The sequence below is a fragment of the Hippopotamus amphibius genome, chromosome 6 (assembly GCF_030028045.1).
Source record: "Hippopotamus amphibius kiboko isolate mHipAmp2 chromosome 6, mHipAmp2.hap2, whole genome shotgun sequence".
Taxonomy (NCBI): domain Eukaryota; kingdom Metazoa; phylum Chordata; class Mammalia; order Artiodactyla; family Hippopotamidae; genus Hippopotamus; species Hippopotamus amphibius.
The window spans coordinates 170,432,230-170,455,014 of NC_080191.1; the positions used below are offsets into that span (position 1 = coordinate 170,432,230).

A 22,785-nucleotide genomic window follows, 5' to 3' on the forward strand; every position below is an offset into this window, starting at 1 on the left:
TTTTTTTAATTTTTTAAAGCACATGGGCTTAGTTGCTCCGCAGCACATGGGATCGTCCAGGAGCAGGGATCGAACCCATGTCCCCTGCATTGGCAGGCGGATTCTTAACCACTGCGCCACCAGGGAAGTCCTATCACTTTCGTTTTCTACTTTTGCCTGGCCACACAATATTTTAGAGTTTGAGAGCCATATGGTCTCTTTCTGCAACTGCTTGATTCAGCCAATATAGCACAATGCCAATCTACTGACACTGGGTCGTAGTGAAGGAAATTACAGCGTTTACTGCAGGCTGACAAGCAAGGAGAAAGGACAGCTAATGTTCAAAAGACTCACATTCCCCAATGGCTTTCAGTGCAACATTGGGGGTGAGGGTGCCAGGGTGTACCACCAGCTGCTGGACATTCTTCTGATCGGTTTGTGGTGAGGTAACAGCGTGAAGTTTCAGGAATCTCAATCATCAAATCTCTGGCTCCAACCAATCTATGATCTAGTGTTTGCAGTCAGCACTTTCAGTCTGGAGGGGCCCTGGTTTCTGTAAAAACAATTTAAGAATGTGCATCAGCAGCGGATGAGGGCGATGCTTTCTTAGCAGGAGTCAAAGGTTATCAATCACTTTATGTATTTTTCTTCCCCAATTTTATTTGTGGTAAAATACACATACCATTTTTCATCGTAACCACTCTTAAGTGTAGGGCTCAAGGGTATAAAATACAACCATCAAAAAAAAAAAAAAAAAGAAACGAAAAGAATGGACGTCAGAAGGTCACCTACATCCCTCAAGGGGAAAGCAGGAATCCTGTAAGCTTTTCCGGCTACTATTTATGACTGCTTTTCTGGCTTGACTGCTTTTCCTTCATTCCTGCTTTTCCATTTTTCTCAACATGAACTGGTCGAGTCTCTTCTTCGGAACTTGGAAAGGCACAGGAGACTAAGGCTTTTTCACAGGCAGGAAGCCAGGAGCACAGAGGCCGTCAGCGGAGCCCCGCACCCCTCAGCCCAGGGCCCGGAGGCGTCCTCGGGCCTCAGGTCCCGGGCCCCTGCCTACGACCGCACAGCCGCGGACCAGGGCGGACGCCTGCGGGCCCGCTGCGCGCCCCCGACAGAGGCACACGGGCTCGCCCCCGCCGCGGCCCCGTCAGCTCCCGGCCAGCTCCGGCTGCGCAGGCGCGGCGGCGGGCGGCGAGCGCGCGCGGGGGAGGGCGGGGCGCACGGCGCGGAGCGCGCGGCGGCTGCACGCAGGGTCAAAGGCCGCGCTGTCGCCCTGGCGACGGTTTCCCGGCGCCGTGCCGCCGCCCGCTGAGCCTTCTTCGCCAGCACCACGGGGCCACGAAGCGGAGGCCATGTCGGCCGCCCAGTCCTTCTCTGTGGGCGCGTCCTTCTCTGTGGTCGAAGGAGTGCCTGAGACTGAGAAGAACGCTGGGGAGTCCGAGAATACCTATATTCTGCGGCCCGTGTTCCAGCAAAGGCGGGTAGCAGATGGGCTGTGGCGGGGCCGACCTGCGAGACAGCCTGACACCCTGCGCGTCGGGAAGGAGCCGGCGATGGGCGGGCGGGGCTGGACTGGAGGGGTGGGGGCGAGGCTAGGGAGCGGGACTGACGCGGCGGGGCGGGACCGGAGGGGCGGGGCTAGGAGGGCGGGGCGGGACTGGCTGGGTGGGCGGGGCTAGAGGCGGAGGGGTGGGAGGAGGCAGGGTCTCGCGCGGGAAGCCGCGACGCAGGAAGGGGCTGGGCCCGGGAAGGCGGGGCTGGGCCCGGGAAGGCGGGGGCGGTGCCCGGGGAAGGCGGGGGCGGTGCCCGGGGAAGGCGGGGGCGGCGCCCGGGAAGGCGGGGGCGGCGCCCGGGAAGGCGGGGGCTGGGCGGGCGTGGGCGGGCCGCTGTTCTCCCCGGCCCCCGGCGGCGGGGACGGCAGGGGCCCGGCCGGCGGCCGCAGGGTTAAGGCGTTGGAGCTGGCCGGCCGGGAGGTCCGGAGGGCGGGCTGGCGGCAGAGCGGCGGCTGGCGCCGAGGGCCCCGCGCGCTGAGGGCCGGCTCGCGCCTCTGGGGGGCGCCGGGCCCGTCTGCGTGCCGCTGCGCCCGAGGAGCGTCGGAGGCTTTCGGCCGGCCGCCCTGAGCCCTTCCCGGCGTTCAGCGCCGAGGCCCGTGCAGAGGGCAGGCGGTCAGGGCGGTAGGCTCCGTCACTGACTTCGGGCGCTGCGGCCCTTTGCAGGTAGACCTCTGCGACTCGCTCATGGGCGGGGGGAGGGCTGTGAGAGCACGCCGGGGCTCGTGGCTGGAGCGGCTGCAGGCTGCAGGTGCCGCTGACTGAGATGAGCAGCTGCCTTCGGGGCGAGGCGAGGAGCAGAGGCTCGGTGTCGGCTGTGTTAGACTTAGGTTGCCGCCTGGACATCTGGATGGAGTGTGGGTGGGACTGTGTGGCCGGAGTTCAGGGGAGAGGTGCAGGCTGGAGATAGAAGTTTGCAGTATGACTTGTTTTCTTAATTTGTTTTTGTTACTTTTATAATAAAAATATGAAAAAGGATTAAATACGTGTCATGACAAAAAAACTGGGGGAAGTTAAGCTGTGGAGGGAAGTTAGGCTTTTGGAGCCATCAGTTGGATGTTTCAAACTGTTTCATTTAGGTTCAGGCCATCTGCGGTTAAAGACTGTATCCATGCTGTGCTCAAGGAGGAACTGGCAAATGCGGAATACTCTCCAGAAGAAATGCCTCAGCTCACAAAACGTTTATCAGAAAACATTAAAGATAAATTAAAAGGTAACAGTGGTGGTAATTGGAAACGACTTTTTCCCTTTGAACACCCATTTTTACCCATTTGTTTCCTTTATTTTTAAACAAGGGACATAGCTGTGGATTCTATTAAACAAAAATTTTTCTTCAATGTCTAGTCTTCTCAACTACTTGGTAACTTTTACTCATGTAGGTTGTCTGTAGGTGCTGGGAAAGAGCAAAGGTGTGAAATACCTAGTTGTACCAAACGACTATCCAAGAAATCCCAGTATGCGGAAAGATCAGAAAGCACAGGGGCTCCTTTCCCCCATAATTTTTGGTTGTTTTTTTTCTACCAAGATATCGAGTCCTCAGCCTCCCATCAGTACTCTCACAGTCTGACCTCAGTCCATCTCTCCGGCCCAACTCTTAACCACTTGCCTGCCCAGCACTGCACTCCTGCTTCACTCTGCGTCTGCAGAGCAGATCTCATGCTTTTCCTCCTGTTCTTTATCTTTCTGTCTCTTGCTCTCTTTTGTTAATGGTGTTACACCATTTGAAAAGTCCTATCTACCCTTTTTATTTAATTTTATTTTTTTGGCTGTGCCGCGCGGCTTGCAGGATCTCACTTCCCCCACCAGAGACTGAACCCGGGTCACAGCAGTGAAAGCCTGGAGTCCTAACCACTAGGCAACCAGGGAACTCCCTATTTACCCTTTTTTGAAAATATTTTTTGGAGGGAAGAAATGCCTTTGTAATCGTAATACATTTTCATTGTAATAAACGTGGACAATACACATAAAGTGGTTTTTTTTAACGATATAAAAGTCTGTTATCCATGGTAGTTACTATTTAATACTTTCATGTATTTTCTTTATTAATGTTTTAATTTTTAGAAATAAAAAATATAGAAAAATACAAAGAAGAAAATGGCAGTTCTATTTCCATCCTCCAAATTAACCGTTAGTATATGATCATTTTTGTTTTCAGATTTTTAGTGAAATTCACTGTTAAAATTGTTGTAAAAAAATACACACTTGTTATAAAAATTAAACTGTAGAAAAATAATTAAAATTAGAAAAATCACTCCAAATGCCTCCACCCATGAAGAATCATTAATTTTTTTTTTTATTATTGGCTGCTTTGGGTCTTGGTTGCTGTGCACAGGCTTTCTCTAGTTATGGTGAGCAGGGGCTACTCTTCATTGCGGTGCACAGGCTTCTCATTGTGGTGGCTTCTCGTTGCGGAGCACAGGCTCTAGGCTCGAGGGCTTCAATAGTTGCAGCACTTGGGCTCAGTAGTTGTGGCATACGGACTTAGTTGCTCTGTGGCAGGTGGGATCTTCCTGGCACAGGGATGGAATCCGTGTCCCCTGCATTGGCAGGCAGATTCTTAACTACTGCACCACCTAGGAAGTCCCTTCTTTTATCTCTGAATACATTTCTGATTCCAGTTTTTAGATTATCTTCTTTAGGACACCAAATATTGAGGTGTTGAATCATCTCTGTCTTCCACACCTATTATCTTTGCCATAATCTCTTCCTTTTTCTTTGACATATACTTGTGATTACCTTAAGTCAGTATTTAAGTTTTCATTTGTGTCTGTCCTGTCTCTTGCCACTTTCAGTTTATTAGTTCTGCACTGGTATCATGTGGGTATTCAGTTTGTTTCTTAGGCCTATAATCTCCCTTTTCATTTTTCTGTTGTTTTGTAATCTGATTGAGTTCTTATTTTATTGAATTTGTGAGCTTATGTTGTTCTATACTGTGAATCAATTGTGAGGAATTAATCTTTGTTCCTTGATTTATATTATCTCCTAGGCTGAGTTTTTTTGTCTTCTAAATAGTATGTTTCTTTTCTTGTAATTCTTTGGTTTGTTTTTGCTGTTGTACCTTTGCATATTGTCATTCAGCTTCTTTTCATTTTGTTCTGATGTGGTATGGGTGATTTTTTTTTTTTTTTTTTACTCCCACTGTATCTAAGACTATTTTATTTAAAAAATTTTTATTGAAGTATAGTTGACTTACAGTGTTGTGCCAATCTCTGCTGTACAGCAAAGTGACTCAGTTATATACATATATACATTCTTTTTTAAATATTCTTTGCCATTATGGTTGATCCCAGGATAATGAGCATAGTTTTGCGCTGGCTAGGAGGACCTTGTTGTTTACCCATCCTGTATGTAATAGTTTACATCTACCAACCCCAAACTCCCAGTCCATCCCTCTCCCTCCCTTCCTCCCCCTTGGCAGTCACAGGTCTGTTCTCTATGTCTGTGAGTCTGTTTCTGTTTCGTAGATAGGTTCATTTGTGTCATATTTTAGATTCCACATTTAAGTGATATCATATGGTGTTTGTCTTTCTCTTTCTCACTTACTTCACTTAGTATGATCATCTCTAGTTGCATCCATGTTGCTGTAAATGGCATTATTTCATTCTTTTTTATGGCTGAGTAGTATTTCATTGTATATATGTACCACATCTTTTTTATCAATTCATCTGTTGATGGACATTGTTTTGGCTATTGTGAACAGTGCTGCTATGAACACAGGAGTGCATGTATCTTTTTTTTTTTTTAAAGAACTTTTATTGAGATACAGTTGATGTACAGTAAATTGCATATATTTGGAGGGTACAATTTGGTATCCCAGTCTCCCAATTCATTCCCCCCCAACCCTCCCTGCTTTCCCCACTTGGTGTCCATATGTTTGTTCTCTACATCTTTGTCTCTATTTCTGCCTTGCAAACTGGTTGATTTGTACCATTTTTCTATATTCCACATATATGTGTTAATATACAATATTTGTTTTTCTCTTTCTGACTCACTTCACTGTGTATGACAGTCTCTAGGTCCATCCTTGTCTCTACAAATGTCCCAGTTTCATTGCTTTTTACAGCTGAGTAATACTCCATTGTATATATGTACCACATCTTTTTTATCCATTCATCTGTTGATGGACATTTTGGTTGCTTCCATGTTTTGGCTATTGTAAATAGTGCTGCAATGAACATTGGAGTGCATGTGTCTTTTTGAATTATGGTGTTCTCTGGGGTATATGCCCGCAGTGGGATTGCTGGATCATATGGTAATTCTATTTTTAGTTTTCTGAGCAACTTCCATACTGTTCCCCATAGTGGCTGTACCAACTTACATTCCCACCAACAGTGCAGGAGGGTTCCGTTTTCTCCACGCCCTTTCCAGCACTTATTTGTGGACTTTCTAATGATGGCCATTCTGACCGATGTGAGCTGGTACCTCATTATAGTTTTGATTTGCATTTCTCTAATAATTAGTGATGTAGAGCATCTTTTCATGTGCCTACTGGCCATCTGTCTGTCTGTCTGTCTATATTAAGGTCTTCTGCCCATTTTTCGATTAGGTTGTTTATTGCTGAGTTGTATGTGCTATTTGTATATTTTGGAGATTAAGCCCTTGTCTGTCACATCATTTCCAAATATTTTTTATAGATTTCTTTTAGTTTTTTTTTTTTTTAATGGTTTCCTTTGCTGTGCAAAAGCTTGTAAGTTTGATTAGGTCCTATTTGTTTATTTTTGTTTTTATTTCTATTGCCTTGGGAGACTGACCTAAGAAAATATTGGTACGATTTATGTCAGAGAATGTTTTGCCTGTGCTCTCTTCTAGGAGTTTTATGGTGTCTAAGACTATTTTATTTTCCCCTCAGAACTGTGTTTTAATAGGCATTTAATATTCTAGCCACATTTTAAAAGCATGGATATGAGAAAAGGAGGAAGAGGAATGGGTAGAGAAAGGAGGAAGCTCAGCTGAGCTGTGTGCAGTGTTTTTTTAAAAATAACTTGGGCTCTGTCTCCTGAGATTTTGTTAGGTATCCTGAATTAGGGTTCATGTCCCACAATGGAAGGGTACCTGTAAGAGTTCAGATTGCCTAATTTACTGTATAATCCTGGAGCTTTTACTTTCATCAAAAAGGGTTGGCTCTGTCTCTACTTTGCCTATTTCAGTTTTTTTTTTCACTGTTTCCACCATTCCTTGGTCAGAAAAGAGGGGAGATGAAGATGACCATTCAGTTTTCTGTCCCCCAGGTTTGGTGTTGGGAAGCATTGCCAGGATTTTGCTGTTTAGCAGTGTAGTTTTGGGGGAAGCAGCTGAGTTTTCCTAGGCCATGCCACTATACTCCAGAATCTTATGGTTTATTTTCTATCTCACTGAACAGCTTGCAGTTTTCTGAAGATCCCATGCTCTATGTCTTTGTATATGCTGTTCCCCTCCATAGAATGGAGAGACGTTGTTCATCTGGTCAATTCTCACTCGTCTTTCAGGACTCAGCTCACTTATCGCATCCTCTAAGAAGTCTTTTCTGGTCACCCCTTCCCCACTGCCCAGTCAAAGGGAGGAGCCACCCAGCTCTGTGCTCCTAATGTACCTTATATATGCCATGCTTTCAATTATTACTATACTGCATTTTCGTTTTATTTTCCATGTTTGCCTTCCCAACTACTATGAGTTATTTAAGGCAAGAAGAGTGTCTTATTTATCTTTGTATCTTGAGGGTCTAGCTCAGTACCTGACTTAGAGCAGGGGAGAAAGGTAAGAAGCTAGGACCTGTAGAGAGACTGCTACGTAAGAGAGGTGGGTAGAGACAGGAGGAAGCTTGTCTCGTCTAAGCTCACAACCCTCCCGGGAGGAAGGCAGTGATATTCCCATTTCACAGTTGAGAGAGACAAACTAAAACGTTTAATACCTTGTCTAAACTTACACACTTACTAAGCTTATGGTCAGAATCTGTCCTCAAGTCTCTGTGACTCCCAAGCTTATAATCATACTCAGTAAGTGCTTGTAGACTGAACGCTTATGTTCGTTTCTAGGCAAATTTGCCTTCATTAAGTGATTTTACCATATATTTGCTTACAGATAACTTTCTTATTTTTTTCTTTCCAGAAATGGGATTTGACCGATATAAAATGGTGGTGCAAGTAGTGATTGGAGAACAAAGAGGGGAAGGTGTATTGTGAGTAGTTCGTTTTTCCTTTTCGTTTTTATTTTTATATGTTTCTTATTGGGTATTCATCTTCTTGACAATTTCAGTAAGATCATGTCTTTGCAAGAGTGAGAGGAAAGGACAGTATGATAAAATGCAGCTGTGGACTGAAGAGCTCCTGGTCCTGAGCAGTGAGGTTGGCAGCTGAGCTCCATGGGGTAACTCACTTTTCATAGTATCTGTAGGCTAAGTCTTTCAGGGCGTGTATGTGTGCTCCCAGAGAGAGTGTAGCATTATGTATATATGTTTCCTCCCATATTCCTTGTTGCCTGGTTCTTGGTCCTACCATTCTCTTAAATTAATTTCTTTAGAATTGTCTGAGTGACAGTTTTCATAGCTATTGTTATTGGCCTGAGCTTCTGTTTCTTAAAATTCACTCTGGTTTTTTTGGCCCTGATGTTACTTACCTAACTTGTTTCTCTTCTGTTTTTCTGATTATTCTCTCCTTTACTGGTTCCTCTTTCTCCCCAGCTGTGAGCTTTCTTCAAGGCTCAGTTCTTATTCTTCTGCTCTTCTCTGTGCTTTTTCAATGAGCTCGTTCATTCTCATCACCTCAAGCTGTCATTTCTGTGTTGGCAAGTTCATAATCTGTATTTCCTGTCTTTTCCTGTGCCCAAGTGTTAATCTCTCATTTCCCTTTGTAATCAGTGCCTGTTCTAGTATTTAGTAAGAAAGTATGAAAATATTTGCTGGATGAATAAAAAAAAAATACCTTGTAGATACTATCACTCAGAATTTTCACTATAGAATGTTAGCTTGGGAAAAGACTACAGATTTTTTTTTAGTGTCCAGTCCCCTTATTTTATGATGACCTTTATGAGGGTCAGCATGATTTGCCCAAAATTATAGATCTCGCTGGTGTCAGGCTCACTGATAGAGCCCAGGCTCCTGACTCCGAGCACAGTGCTCTTCACTATGGTGCCCTCTACCATTTGGTCAAAAGGCTTCAGGAGATTTCCTCACTGCAGTGAAACTAAGAAATACTTTACTATTCTGTCATCACAGAGTCAGCATGTTCAAAGAGAGTTCCATATTTCTTTCCCCTTCCTCTCCTTAAATCAGCCTGTCATTTTCTTTGGTCTGTCTCCTGCAGTATTACCAAGGTTCCACTGACTCAGGCTTAAAAGCTTGGAGCCCTCTTTTGTCTTATGTAGCCATTACTGTCTCTCATTGCATGCACTGTAACCTGGATACTGGGGTTGCTTAGCAGCCCCTTATCAGCGCTTCCAGGCTCTGATCTCTCCCCTCTCTATCATTCACAGAAGAGAGTCTCACTTCCAGTCTCACTTCCTTTTCTTTTCTTAAATTAATTAATTAATTAATTAATGTTATCGGCTGTGTTGGGTCTTTTTTTTTTTGCTGTGCGTGGGCTTTCTTTTAGTTGCAGTGAGTGGGGGCTACTCTTTGTTGTGGTGTGCGGGCTCCTCATTGCTGTGGCTTCTCTTGTTGCGGAGCACGGGCTCTAGGTGCGTGGGCTTCAGTAGTTGCAGCACATGGGCTCGATAGTTGTGGCTCACGGGCTCTGAAGTGCAGGCTCAACAGTTGTGGCACACGGGCTTAGTTGCTCCACGGCACATGGGATCTTCCTGGAGCAGGGCTCGAACCTGTGTCCCCTGCATTGGCAGGCGGATTCTTAACCACTGCGCCACCTAGGAAGCCCTCACTTCCTTTTCTTAAACTTTATAGAGTTTGTTTCAAACCCGGTAAAGTATAAACTCCTCAAACTTGTTCTGACCGACTTTGTTAAATGTGATCAGATTAAACTCTAAAGCGTGGCATACAAGGTCTCCCCTACCTCCTTTTAAAACTTTAATCATCTAAAATTTCAGGCATATGAAAAAGTGCAGGGACTAAGGAACTCCCATGTGTCTATTACTTAGCTTTAAGGTTATCAACACACACTTATGTTGTTTCATTTATACCTCCAACTACTCTCCCTGCCCCCACCAGATTATTTTGAAGAAAACTTTAGTCATCATATCATTTCATATGTACATACAACAATATATATCCCTAACATATAAGGGTCCTTTTTCACATAATAAAATATCACATGTAAATATTGAAACTCCTTAATATTATAAAATAGCTTTTTTTCAGTCTTTTTAAAAATTTAATTTTAATTAATTAATCAGTCAATTAATTGGCTGTGTTGGGTCTTCGTTGCTGCACGTGGGCTTTCTCTAATTGTGGCGTGTAGGGGCTACTCTTCATTGCTGTGCGGGCTTCTTATTGCAGTGGCTTCTCTTGTTGCGGAGCACAGGCTCTAGGAGCATGGGCTTTAGTAGTTGCAGCGTGTGGGCTCAGTAGTTGTGGCTCTTAGGCTCTAGAGAGCAGGCTCAGTAGTTGTGGCGCTCCAGCTAAGTTGCTCTGCTACGCAGCATGTGGGATCTTCCCGGAGCAGGAAGATCCCACTGCACCTCCAGGGAAGCCCTATATGTGTGTTTTTGTGTGTGTATATATGTGTATATTTTTACAATTTGTTCAAGTCAGGATCCAGACAAAGTGCACACATTGCATTCGGTTGATATGTCTCTTAAATTTCTTTTAATCTATCATTTCACTCCTCCTTCCCTGTCCCCCTTTTTTTAACCTTGCCGTTTATTTGTTGAGGAAATTGGGTTGATTGTCTTGTAGTGTTTTCTACATTCTGGTATTTGCGGATTGTATCTCCATGGTATTGTGTAGTATGTCTTCTATCTCCTGTATTTCTTGTAAATAAGTAGTTAGATCTAGTCTTAATCAGTCTGAGTTTTGGGCAAGAATATTACATAGGTGTTTAGTATACATTTTATTGGATGTCATCAGGAGGCACAAAGTGTCTGGCTGTCCCTCTTTTTATTGTTAAGAGTAATCATGGAGTTCAGATGTTGTTGGATATATCCATCTATTATAAAGTTCCTTATCAGCTTTACCATTAGTGGTTTTAGCAGTCTGCCCTAGATCCGTTATTCATCACAGGTTACAAGATGGTGATCTTCTGTTATCGTTCATTATTTATTAGCTGGAATTCTTCTATTAAGAACGACTTTTTTTTCCTTTCATTTGTTTCATTACAATGAGTTACAGTTTGTAGAGGAAAGAAGGATATATTTACCAATTTTCAGACTAATGAATTGGTTCCCTAGCATCCTCCCAAGGTTACCAATGAGTTTTGTTTCTATCCATGAACCCATGGTTTTAAATATATGTGATATGTTTAAATCAATTGCAGTTAGTATCCTTATTGAAACTCAAATTGTCCCATCTTTGGCCATTGGTAGCGTCTTTGAGTTAACTCATGATTTTTCCCCTCCCCTCCCTCTCCCTCCTTCCCTCTCTCTTTCCCTCCTTTCCTTCTTCTTCTTCTTCTCCTCCTTCCCCTTCTTCCTCCTCCTCCTTCCCCTTCCTCCTCCTCCTCTTCCTCCTCTTCCTCTTCTTTTTAAACACAGAAGCTTTATTTCTTTTCTCAAAACACACCAGGGAGGAGTCCAAGCCTGGTGAGGTGCCTCACTGCTGTCAAGGATATAGGCTCTCCTGTCTTGCTCTGCTGTGTCCTTATCTGCATGGTTGAATATAGCTCATTACTACATTTATTTACATTCCTTAAGGGAAAGAGATAGAAGGAAAGCATATATGCCTTTCCATTTTCAGCACTTTAAAGATGTGATTACATTGTCTTCTGACTTCAGTTATTTCTGTGGGGATGTCAGCTCTCTGTCTTATTATTGTTCCTTTGGAGGTGATGTGTCTTTTTTCCTAGCCACTCTAAAATGTTTTTCTCATTGCCTTTTGACTATGATGTATATGGTTTTCTTTGTATTTATTCTACTTGGGGTTCTCAGGGCCTCTTGAATTTGTGGGCTCTTGAATCTGTTTTGTATCAGCTTGGGAAAAGTCTTAACCATTATCTTTTTTCCTTTTTTTAAGTAAATCTTTTAGAATAGTTTAGACTTACAGAAAAGTTGCAGAGATAGTATGGAGAGTTCTTAAGTACTTCACCTCCAGTTTCTTCTGTTATTAACATCTTCTATTAGGATGGTACGTTTGTCACAATTAATGAACCAATATTGATGCATCATTATTAAGTAAAGTTCATACTTTATTTGAATTCTTTAGTTTTTACCAAATGCCCTTTTTCTGTTCTAGGATCCACATTACAGGTCTCTTTAATCTTCTCTTGGCTATGACAGTTTCTCAGACATTCCTTGGTTTCGAGGACCTTAAAATTTTGAGAAGTACTGGTTAGGTATTTTGTAGAATGTCCCTCAAATGGGTTTTGTCTGCTCATGGTTAGTCTAGGATTATAGGTTTTGGGGAGGAAGATCACAGAGGTAAAGTGCTGTTCTCATTATATCATTTTAGGGTACATATTGTCAACATTATATATTACTGTTGATGTTAACCTTGATCCCTGCCTGCATAGTATTTGTCAGGTTTTTCACTGTAAAGGTACTCTTTCTTCCCCTTTCCATGCTGTACTCTTTACAAAGGAATCACTATGTGCAGCCCACACTTAAGGAGCAAGGAGTTATGCTCCATCTCCTTGAGGACAGAGTATCTACATAAATTATTTGGAATTTTTCAGCATAAGAGATTTGTCTCTTCTCTCTCATTTATTTATTTGTTCAGTCATTTATTTCAGTATGGACTATGGATTTTTATAACTTGGATTATAATCCAGTACTACTTTATTTTGTTGCTCAGCTGTTCCAGCTTTGGCCACTGGGAGCACTTTCAGTTGACTCCTGGGCCCCTTTCACATATCCTACTTTTAGGAGTTTTTGAGCACATCCTTATTTACTGGCACTATAAGATGCCCCGCCCCATCCCTTCCCTGCCCTAGCCCTAGAATCAGCCATTTCACTGAGGAGCCTTGCTTCATTTTATTGGAGAATGGCATTAAAAACTAAGATCTGGGTGCTATATGTGGCTATTATCTTTTTTTTTTTTAAGCTCTTTATTGGAATATAATTGCTTTACACTGTTGTGCAAGTTTTTGCTGTAAAACGTGAATCACCTGTATTTATACATATTATCTTTTAAAATATTGCCTGTGCTTCATTTGCCCTCTGCTGTCCTTTATGGACTCCAAGTATTTAGATCTTGGGACTTCCCTGGTGGTCCAGTGGTTAAGAATCCACCTTCCAATGCAGGGGACTCAAGTTCGATACTTGGTCAGGGAATAAGATCCCACATGCTGCGGGGCAGCTAGGCCCGTGTGCTGCAACTACTGAGCCCGCGTGCTTTGGAGCCCGTGTGCTTTGGAGCCCGCATGCACACCTAGAGAGAAGCCCATGCACCACAACGAAGAGCCCACGTGCCGCAACTAAGAGCCGATGCAGCCAAATTTAAAAAAATAAAAATAAAAAAAACAAGTATTCAGATCTTTTTACTCTAATATACATATCTATTATGATGCTATTTTCTGAATTTTTGTTTTTTCTCTCTGTGCTTCAGTTTGGATATTTTTCTACTGACCTGTTCCTCAGTTCACTAATCATCTTTTCTGTTATGCCTGATCTGCTATTAAACCCCCAACTGAATTCCTAATTTGTTATTATATTTTTCAGGTCTAGAATTCCCATTTAATTCTTTTTTCATAAATTTTTTTTCATAGCTTCTAATTGTCTAATGAAATTATTTTTTAATCTGTGTTATCTATCCTCCCTCTCGCCTCCTTTTTTGCATTTTAGTCATAGCAGTGCTTCCCCGAGTATCTGGATCATGTGTGTCTGTTTCCTTTGATTATTTTTTTGTCTTGTTAATCTTTTATATGTCACTATCTCTTGGCATGGCTAATTTGAGACCTGCATATTGTGTTAAAAAAACTGTAAAATTTCCAGATAATATTATTTTCCTCCAGAGAAATTTTACCCTTTCCTTTGTTATTCAGCCTGAATATGGGCTAGTTACCTTAATCCAGTCAGATACTGAGCTGAGTTGAGGTTGGGCTGCTGTTTTGATAAGGCTCTTTCTATCTTTAGCTCACCCTTCTTTCTTTCTTTGTTTCTTTTTTTTTTGACCATGAATGAACAGTTTTATTTTTTAAAAAATTTTTAAATTAAAAAAAAATTAAAAAATTTTTTATTGTACTATAGTTGATTTACAATACTGTGTTATTTTCAGGAGTACAGCAAAGTGAATCAGTTATACATATACATATATCCACTCTTTTTAGATTCCTTTCCCATATAGGTCATTACAGAGTATTGGGTAGAGTTTCCTGTGCATTTTTTTTCATCTTTATTGGAGTATAATTGCTTTACAATGTTGTATTAGTTTCTGCTGTACAACAAAGTGAGTCAGCTTTATATATACATATATCCCCCTTATCCCCTCCCTCTCAAGACTCCCTCCCACCCCCCCATCCCACCCCTCCAGGTCGTCACAAAGCATCAAGCCAAGCTGATCTCACTGCGCTCTGCAGCAGCTTCCCACTAGCTATCTATTTTACATTTGGTAGTGTACATATGTCAGTGCTACTCTCTCACTTGGTCCCAGCTTCCCCTCCCCACCCCTGTGTCCTCAAGTCCGTTCTCTACATCTGTATCTCTATTCTTGCCCTACCACTAGGTTCATCAGTACCATTTTTCTATATTCCATATATATGCGTTAGCATATGGTATTTGTTTTTCTGACTTACTTCACTCTGTATGACAGATTCTAGGTGCATCCATCTCACTACAAATAGCTCAATTTCATTTATTTTTATGGCTGAGTAATATTCCACTGTATATATGTTTTAAGTATATCCTGCCACTCCCTTTTGGCCTGTAGAGTTTCTGCTGAAAAATCAGCTGATAACCTTATGGGGATTCCTTTGTATGTTATTTTTTGCTTTTCCCTTGCTGCTTTTAAATTTTTAATTTTTGTTGGTTTGATTAATGTGTATCTTGGTGTGTTTCTCCTAGGGTTTATTCTGTATGGGACTCTCTGTGCTTCCTGGACTTGGGATACTATTTCCTTACCCATGTTAGGGAAGTTTTCCACTATAATCTCTTCGAATATTTTCTCAGACCCTTTCTTTTCTCTTCTTCTGGACCTCTATAATTCAAATGTTGGTGCATGTAGTGTTGTCCCAGAGGTCTCTGAGTCTGTTCTTAATTCTTTTCATTCTTTTTTCTTTATCCTCTTTCTCGGCGGTTATTTCAACCATTCTATCCTCCATCTCACTTACTCGTTCTTATGCCTCAGTTATTCTGCTATTGATTCCTTCTAGTGTATTTTCATTTCAGTTGTTGTGTTGTTCATCTCTGTTTGTTTGTCCTTTAGTTCTTCTAGATCTTTGTTAAACATTTCTTGTATTTTCTCGATCCGTGCCTCCATTCTATTTCTGAGATTCTGGATCATCTTTACTGTCATTACTCTGAATTCTTTTCCAGCTAGGTTGCTTATTTCCTCTTCATTTATTTGGCCTTGTAGATTTTTACCTTTTTCCTTCATCTGTGACATATTTTTTTGTCATCTCATTTTTTTTTTGATGGGCAGATTGTGTTCCTGTCTTACCGGTTGTTTGGCCTGAGGCTCCAAGCACTGGAGTTTTTAGGCTGTTGGGTAGAGCTGAGTCTTGGTGCCGAGGCGAGGACCTCTGGGAGACCTCACTCTGATGAATATTCCCTGGGGCCTGGGGTCCTCTGTTAGTCCAGTAGTTTGAACTCAGAGCTCCCACTGCAGGAGCTCAGGCTTGACCCCTGGCCCGTTGCTTAGGGGTTCCTCCCATCTCCTTGGGCCTTGAGGTCCTCCACTAGTGCCAGGCAGCTGGCCTAGTTGTGGGGAGATGCAAACTCCATGTCCTCCCACCCTGCCATCTTGCAGCCCCTCCTCATCCTTCTTTCTTGAATGTAGCCCTTCAGATCTTTTAACCAAGAACATGGAGTGTTCATTGGAACCTCAGTCCCGGCAGGTACTGACTTTTTTAGTCCTTGTCTCCTCAGCATTAAACTATTCTTCATTTCAGAGGCTTTTTCTTAAGTGAATTAGTTTCCTTTAAAAGCAAAATTATATATTTTGCAGTTCTGGAGATCATAAATTCAGAATGGATTTTGTTGGGCTAAAATCAAGGTGTTGGCAGGCTCTGGGGGAGAGTTCATTCCCTTGCCTGTTCCATCTTCTAGAAGCCACCTGCATTCCTCAGCTCATAACACCTTCCTTCATATTCAAAGCCAATAGCATCGCATTTTCAAATATCTCTCTGACTCTGACCCTCTTGCCTCCCTCTTTCTTTTATAAGGACTCTTGTGATTACAATGAACCCACCTGAATAATCTCCCCATCTCAAGATCCTTAGTTATACATCTGTAAAACCATTTTTGCGATGTAATATAACATATTCACACGTTCTGGAGTTTAGGACATAGACATACTTGGTGGGGGTCCATTATTTTGCCTACCACACTTAGCTTTTTAGGTTCCTGCTTATGCAGTTTCAGAATTCAGCACACATCTTGAGGGGAAACCGACCACATGACAGGCTCAGTTCTGCTTTCTCCTTTTTCACAGAGATCTTGGTCCCTCAAGTCTCCAATTTTATCCCCCCAGCCTTGGAAGACTGCCAGTAGTCCTGCTGGTTTCTTTTTCCCTCAGTAATTGGTCCTTTACCTGGGCAAACCCTAGGCTCTCAGCCTCTAGCTCTGTGCCCAGAGTTGGCAAATGCCCCAGGAGAATTTTGCTGCAGAATACCAGCTTACCTCATGTGGTTCACCTTTCTCTGGAATTTTGGCTCCCCTAGTCCTATTTGCCTCAGCAGCTCTCTGATTCATTTTATTCAGTTTTTCTAATTGACTTGGAGGGAGCACTGGCCTGCTACAAACTGTTCCATCATATTTCTTCTAATTCTTTTTCATAACTTTATAAATATATATACACATGTGTATAAATATATATATACATAAATGTGTGTATATGTTTATATTTAAATATAACATTCTTTTTGAAATAGCCCAGGGTTTTGATATGACCTGGGTGTCCCAGGTTTTTCTTGTACATTTTCAGCCACAGCCCTAGAATTGGCCATTTCTCCAAGGAGAGCTCTAGTTTCTTTTATTGGGAAATTGTGTAAAGAGATCACAATTTGAAAGCAAGGATTTTGTTTAATGCATCTTTGTATCATTTGCACCTAGCACTTTGCTCATATATAATACTCAATAAATACTTGTAAAATACATTTTTATATTTATGCTTTCACTTGGTTCTTCTCAGCTTAAGTACTACTTCCTTCATGAAATCTTCTTTGGCTTTTTCTCCTCTCTCAATTCTCTAACATTCTTTAGCACGTCTGCAGATTTAATTCAAGTGTTGTGCAACTTGGAGGCTTGGCCTAGATAGACATTATAATCCCTTTTAATCCTAATAACCTATAAATCAGCACCAACAATACATTATCTTATTCTTTGGTGTGTATTAATTTTTTTCACCTAATTGAGAATTGTTTGAGGACAAATCCAGATTTTACTCTTTCTGGACGTATGGTACTTGCTAAATAAATACTTATTCATTGATCAGTTAAGTAGATTAATTTTATTTTTGTTACAGTTTGGAAATAGGTGGAATTTTTTTGATTTATTAGGCTGTGGGGAACTCTTCTATGTAAAATTCAAAAAAAAAAAAGGCTTTTAAAATTGAACGAATATGGTATGGTATATGTATACCTTTCTCTAGACTTGAAGCGGAACCGCCTAGGTTCAAAGCCAAGGTCTATCACTTATAGTAAGTGACCTTACTATCTAAATGACCTTGGACAAGTTTACTTAATTTCTCTGACTCTCGGTTTCCATGTTTATTAAGTGGGTATAATAAGAACACATCTCTCACAGGAGTAAGTGAGTTAATACATGTAAAACACTCAGGCCAGTGGGGCACAAAGCAGGTGCTCAGTAAATGTTAATGATGAATCATATACATACATTTAATAAAAATTTTTATATTACTTTTTAAACTTAATATTATATTGGGAACATCTTCTCATGTTCTTAAAGTTGTTTTGTAAAAAAAAAAGTCTTTAATGGCTGCATAAAATTTCATTGTTGAGAAATATCATAATTTTATTTACCAGTCCAATACTTCTGGGTATTTAAGTTGTTTCCATTTTTAAACAGGCTTTTATTTTGACTGACATTTTTCTTATCCAAGAACTAGGGAGAGCAGAATGGCTAATTTTAGAATTTAGAGGTAGCATAGCATCCTGTAGAGATAACACTGGATTTAGATTTAGTTAGAAGATTGAATTCTTTATTTCTTTCTTTAGTTGGCTGTGTTGGGTCTTCGTTGCTGCACACGGGCTTTCTCTAGTTGTGCCGAGTGGGGGCTACTCTTTGTCGTGGTGCGCAGACTCCTAACTCTGGTGGCCTCTCTTGTTGCGAAGCACAGGCTCTAGGCGCATGGGCTTCAGTAGTTGCAGCACACGGGCTCAATAGTTGTGGCTCACGGGCTTAGTTGCTCCGTGGCATGTGGTATCTTCCTGGGGCAGAGATTGAACCCGTGTTCCCTGCATTGGCAGGCAAATTCTTAACCACTGCGCCACCTAGGAAGTCCCAGAAGATTGAATTCTAGTTCAGAGTTTGCCTCTTTCTTTTCTAGGACTGTATAAAATGATCAGGTTGGACTAAATAATTTGTTGGGTCCTTTCCAGACCTACCTTCTCATATTATTGTGCAGGAGTTGAGCCCATTTTAGCCATAAGTCTTAGGTATTATTTCCTCTAAAAGTCACACACAGATATCTTACCTGAAATAATCTACAACAGAGCTTCCCACCCAGACTACCAAAGACTTGAAGGTATTGACCTCTTAAGCCATTAGGCAGCCAGTCAGAGTCCAAGGCTGCTAGACCCCTGGGCTGGTCACCTCCAGCTGCAAGCAGCCTTATCTGTGACTCCAGTCCCTTCTCGTTTACCCAGTATACTCTGCTGTACAAATATGATTTTCTGTATGTCATCTCATTCTGTGAAAAGGCTTGGGAGCACTGATACATAAGAATGTATCAGGGAAAGCTTTTGGTTATGGCAGATGCATGTAGTTCAGATCCCTGTGGTACTGCTGATGATGCTCTTTCCTTTGACTTCTTAGCATGGCTGCTCGCTGTTTCTGGGATGCTGACACCGACAACTGTACTCACGATGTTTTCATGAACGTAAGTCTATTTGGAAACCTTTTTCCCCCTTTCTTAAGGGCACGTGGGCATTCCAAATCAAATAACTTAATATTTGTTAAGATGTGAGGACACTTTATTTATTTATTTATTTTGGCTGTGCCGCACAGCACGTGGGATCCTAGTTCCCTGATCAGGGATTGAGCCCCGTGCCCCCTGCAGTGGAAGCACAGAGTCCTAACCACTGGACCGCCAGGGAAGTCCCTGAGGACACTTGAGACATTTATCTGAAACTCCTTCTGGATAAGATGATTTTACTGTTCATTTATGTTACTAAAGCAGAAAGCCTAGTGTGCTGCTTATAGGCAAGGACACTTTTATGATATGTCTTCACAAGTTTGAATGTGGAAATGGCATATTATTTATTTGGTGTTAATAGACATATAGCAGTTTGCTAAGCAGCAACGAAATTTGGGTGGTAGGGATTCCATGAGCACAGGTGATTTTTCTTTCAGTAATAAAATTAATTACTTTATCTTAAAGTTGTTCCTCCAAAGTAAGCAAAAGTAAAGAGGAAGTTTTAAAAAGAGGTTTCATTTAAACATTGGTACATCATTGGCATGAATGTCATGTATTTTAATCATGTGTTGTTATTTTATACTTGCTTCCAGAAATGATCCCATCTTCTATCCAAATGCTCCCAGGTTGTGAATTAGTAGATTTAGAATTAAAGCACAGTAGAGTAGAAAAGAAATAGATTGGATTATGAGAGAAGTTCTGCTTCTAGCTCTGTAACTTTCTAATTGAATGACTTTAGGTAAGTCATTGAACTTTTCTCTGATTGTATCAGTAGCATTAGGAAGCTGTACTAGATTTTCCTGAAGACTGGCTGTGGCTGCCTCAGAATAATTTGAGGAATTTGTTTAAAATACAGATGCCAAGGCTCTCTCAATAGATTCTGATCAAATAAGCCAGGGATTGGATCAGTGAATCTGAATTTATAAAAAAGTTCTCCACATGATTATGCTTACCAAGGTCATCTGCCCGAGCAGCCAGGTGTGGCAGCTGCTTGGGTAGATGGTCTTAATGTACCTTTTAGCTCTAAAATTGTGGTCCTACCGAAGTTGTATTTTATGTTCAACTACCCTAGGGATCAGAGGCTGAACAGTGGGAAGTACTATGTAAATCTTCCTTTATCGGCTCTCTTGGGGAAGGGTCAAGCTCAAGTGGTGGTTTTTCTTGCTTTTGGGAGTTAAAACTGCATATTTCCCTGAGTTCTTATACAATACAATTCATTCATTCAACAAATAATTCTGAGCTCCTGTTATATTCCAGCTTCTGTACTGGCCTTATATTTTAATGTTTTGATTTTGTTATAATCTGTTATTACATTTATTTATTCTTTAATTTATTTTATTGGCTGTGTTGGGTCTTTGTTGTGTGTGGACTTTCTTTTTAGTTGCGGTGAGCGGGGGCTACTCTTTGTTGTGGTGCACGGGCTCATTGTCGTGGCTTCTCTTGTTGCGGAGCATGGGCTCTAGGTGCACGGGCTTCAGTAGCTGCAGCACATGGGCTCAGTAGTTGTGGCTCACGGGCTCTAAAGCACAGGCTCTGTAGTTGTGGTGCACAGGCTTAGTTGCTCCACGGCATGTGGGATCTTCCTGGGGCAGGGATCGAACCTGTGTCCCCTGCATTGGCAGGCGGATTCTCAACCACTGTGCCACCTACAAAGCCCCTGTTGTTACATTTAGAAAGTAGAGAAGAAAGTAGGGGATAACCCATAACTCAATTCCTTTATTGCTAGGAATAAAATGGTGAATAAGAAAGTCATGATTTCTGCTGCTTGAGAGCTTATAAACCAGTGGGGGGCTAGGTAATACTCATATTAACACATATGCAGTTAAAAATTTTAGTTATCAATTATTACTTAATAAAGATGATCAGGATCAGGTTTTGGAATACAGTTGGGGGAGGTGTCTAAAAATCATTTTTGAGAGCCTGGTCTAGGTTGCTGACTTAGTTTACGATATCTTTCAGTTTGTTGAATGTTTATTTAGGCTTAATTTTTCAGAGCTTAAAGTACTTTATTTAGAAGATTCCAGGAAAAGACCAGTAGAAGATGAGGAAATGAGAGAGGGGATAGAAAAGCATATACTACTGAGCTGATAATTGCTGTGGATAACCAGGGCTGAAGCCTGATGGAGAACTCTGGGTGGTACTGGGGTCCGCAGACCAGTGCCAGTCTATGAACTGTTTGTTATACGTCCTCAACAAGATAAGTACATAAATTATGTGTAAGGGTTTAGAAACTCTCATGGAATTGACAAAGTAATTTTATGTTCATTGAATCTAATAATTTTAGGTTATATTTGTATGTTTCTTTTTTCATTTCATCTTAGTTATTAATTTTTATTGTATTTTATGAAAGTATAAGTTCATAAAGGATTGGAAATTTTAAAAATTAGGTCCCTCACCACAGATAGCACTGTTTTAGAACACAGCTCACAATAATCCCACCCAAGGAGCCAAGGAACTGGGCTAACCAAAGAATTTGCTTTTGGTTAATAACCAGATAACTTGAACTCATATTTTTTCCCATCATTGCCAGGCTGGAGGTGAGGTTGGCGGGTTAGGAGTTGCTGAGGCAGGTGGAACTCCTGTAATAAGTACCCAAAAACATGATTTGACAAATTTAACTTGGATCTGGAGCACATTTTGAGATTCTGAGTTATAAGATGGACAAATGAATTTTATCAATTAAGAACAAACAACCAGACATCATTTATTCTCATCCAGAATTTATGACAAGGTGCTGTTATTTTCATTATCTGTGATAGTATAATATCCTTGGGTTGGGTAATGCATTTACTCCAAGAAACTCAAAGCATTTTAGTTATTATTTCTTTGATAAATCAGGAATAATGGGAATACTTTTTTTTTAAATTTATTTTATTTTTTTTGGGGGGGGTACATCAGGTTCAATCATCTGTTTTTATACACATATCCCCATATTCCCTCCCTTCCTTGACTCCCCCCAAGGAATACTTATTTTTTGAATAAATATTACATAAAGTATATTTTGCATTTTATTTCTTTATTCAGAAAACTTAATTCTTTACCCATCCTACCCTTTTAGCAAGCAACTTTGCAACTATCCTGAGGCATGCAAATTTATAGCCATCCTCTGGAAAACCTGTTTCTTGAAGGAGGGAAAGAGTCTTCATGATTGAAAATTGGCAAAGATCTGAGATGATGTTAATTTCATGTCTGTGCTGCCCTTAGTCCTTCATTAGTACTAACATTCTGGATTTGTGTGTTTGTTTTCTGTTTTATTTTTTTAGGACAGTTTATTCTGTGTTGTAGCGGCATTTGGCTGTTTCTACTATTGAATCTTTGAAAGCTGGAAAAAGATATGACCATGAAGAAATATGAACTTTTTTATACTGTTAAATATCTTGACAAAATAAAGAAAAGTTGGCAGTTTGGCAAGAGTCTGTTGAGTTTTAGGTCTTATATTTTAATGTTTTGATTTTGTTATAACATGTTATGACATTTGGAAGGTAGAGAAAAAAGTAGGGAAAATCCGTAATTGAATTGTTCAAACATAACTAGTGTTTATTTGCAGGGTTAAAACAATCATATATATAATTTTTAACATGATTTTTCACTTCTCATGTCGTGCAAATTTTATGCCATTTTATTCGATTACAGTTTTCACTGGCATACTGTAATAGTTGCACTTATTCCATTAGGTTGTATACCATTGGTGATTTTTGTCATGTCCTTACTGAGGGACTGATTATTTCTAATTTTTCACTATTATAAATAACACTGAGATCAATTTAGTTGTGCGTAAAGTTTTTTTTCCTGCATTTTGAATTATTGCTTTTATCTTTTCACCCAGTGTTTCTGCTCAGTTGTTAGCACTCTACACTTTTCACAGCTTGTTAGTTTAAACATGTATTTGTTTTCTGCAGGTTTTGCCTAGTGCCAGGG

At 41.1% G+C, this 22,785-nt stretch overlaps 2 protein-coding genes across 5 annotated transcripts in view; both read left to right on the forward strand.

The window, feature by feature from the left end:
- Positions 1-1,202: 1,202 nt before the first annotated feature.
- On the forward strand, positions 1,203-22,278 carry DYNLT2B (dynein light chain Tctex-type 2B). 3 transcript variants are annotated; one of them, XM_057738078.1, is made up of 5 exons: positions 1,203-1,465; positions 2,618-2,751; positions 7,623-7,692; positions 18,768-18,831; positions 20,861-22,122. In XM_057738078.1, the coding sequence occupies exons 1-5, from the start codon at positions 1,341-1,343 to the stop codon at positions 20,879-20,881; spliced, it is 414 nt and encodes a 137-aa protein (XP_057594061.1). In that variant the 5' UTR covers positions 1,203-1,340; the 3' UTR covers positions 20,882-22,122. The 3 variants fall into 3 exon arrangements, with proteins under 3 accessions (XP_057594061.1, XP_057594062.1, XP_057594060.1); XM_057738079.1 differs by lacking the exon at positions 20,861-22,122 and adding an exon at positions 19,461-19,601; XM_057738077.1 differs by lacking the exon at positions 20,861-22,122 and adding an exon at positions 22,131-22,278 and having other exon boundaries at positions 1,204-1,465.
- The window catches only part of PCYT1A (phosphate cytidylyltransferase 1A, choline), a 62,168-nt gene continuing 47,008 nt past the window's right edge, over positions 7,626-22,785 (forward strand). The window contains exons 1-2 of one of the 2 annotated variants that reach the window (XM_057738071.1): positions 7,626-7,692; positions 18,768-18,831. The gene's annotated coding sequence lies outside the window, so the exon portion shown is untranslated. The other variant, XM_057738072.1, reaches the window with a different exon arrangement.

Coding starts and splice junctions, on each gene's coding strand:
- DYNLT2B (XM_057738077.1), top strand. CDS start 1,341: ATGTCGGCCGCCCAGTCCTTCTCTGTGGGCGCGTCCTTCTCTGTGGTC. Junction 1,466..2,617: donor CGGCCCGTGTTCCAGCAAAG/GCGGGTAGCAGA, acceptor TGTTTCATTTAG/GTTCAGGCCATCTGCGGTTA. Junction 7,693..18,767: donor CAAAGAGGGGAAGGTGTATT/GTGAGTAGTTCG, acceptor TTGACTTCTTAG/CATGGCTGCTCGCTGTTTCT.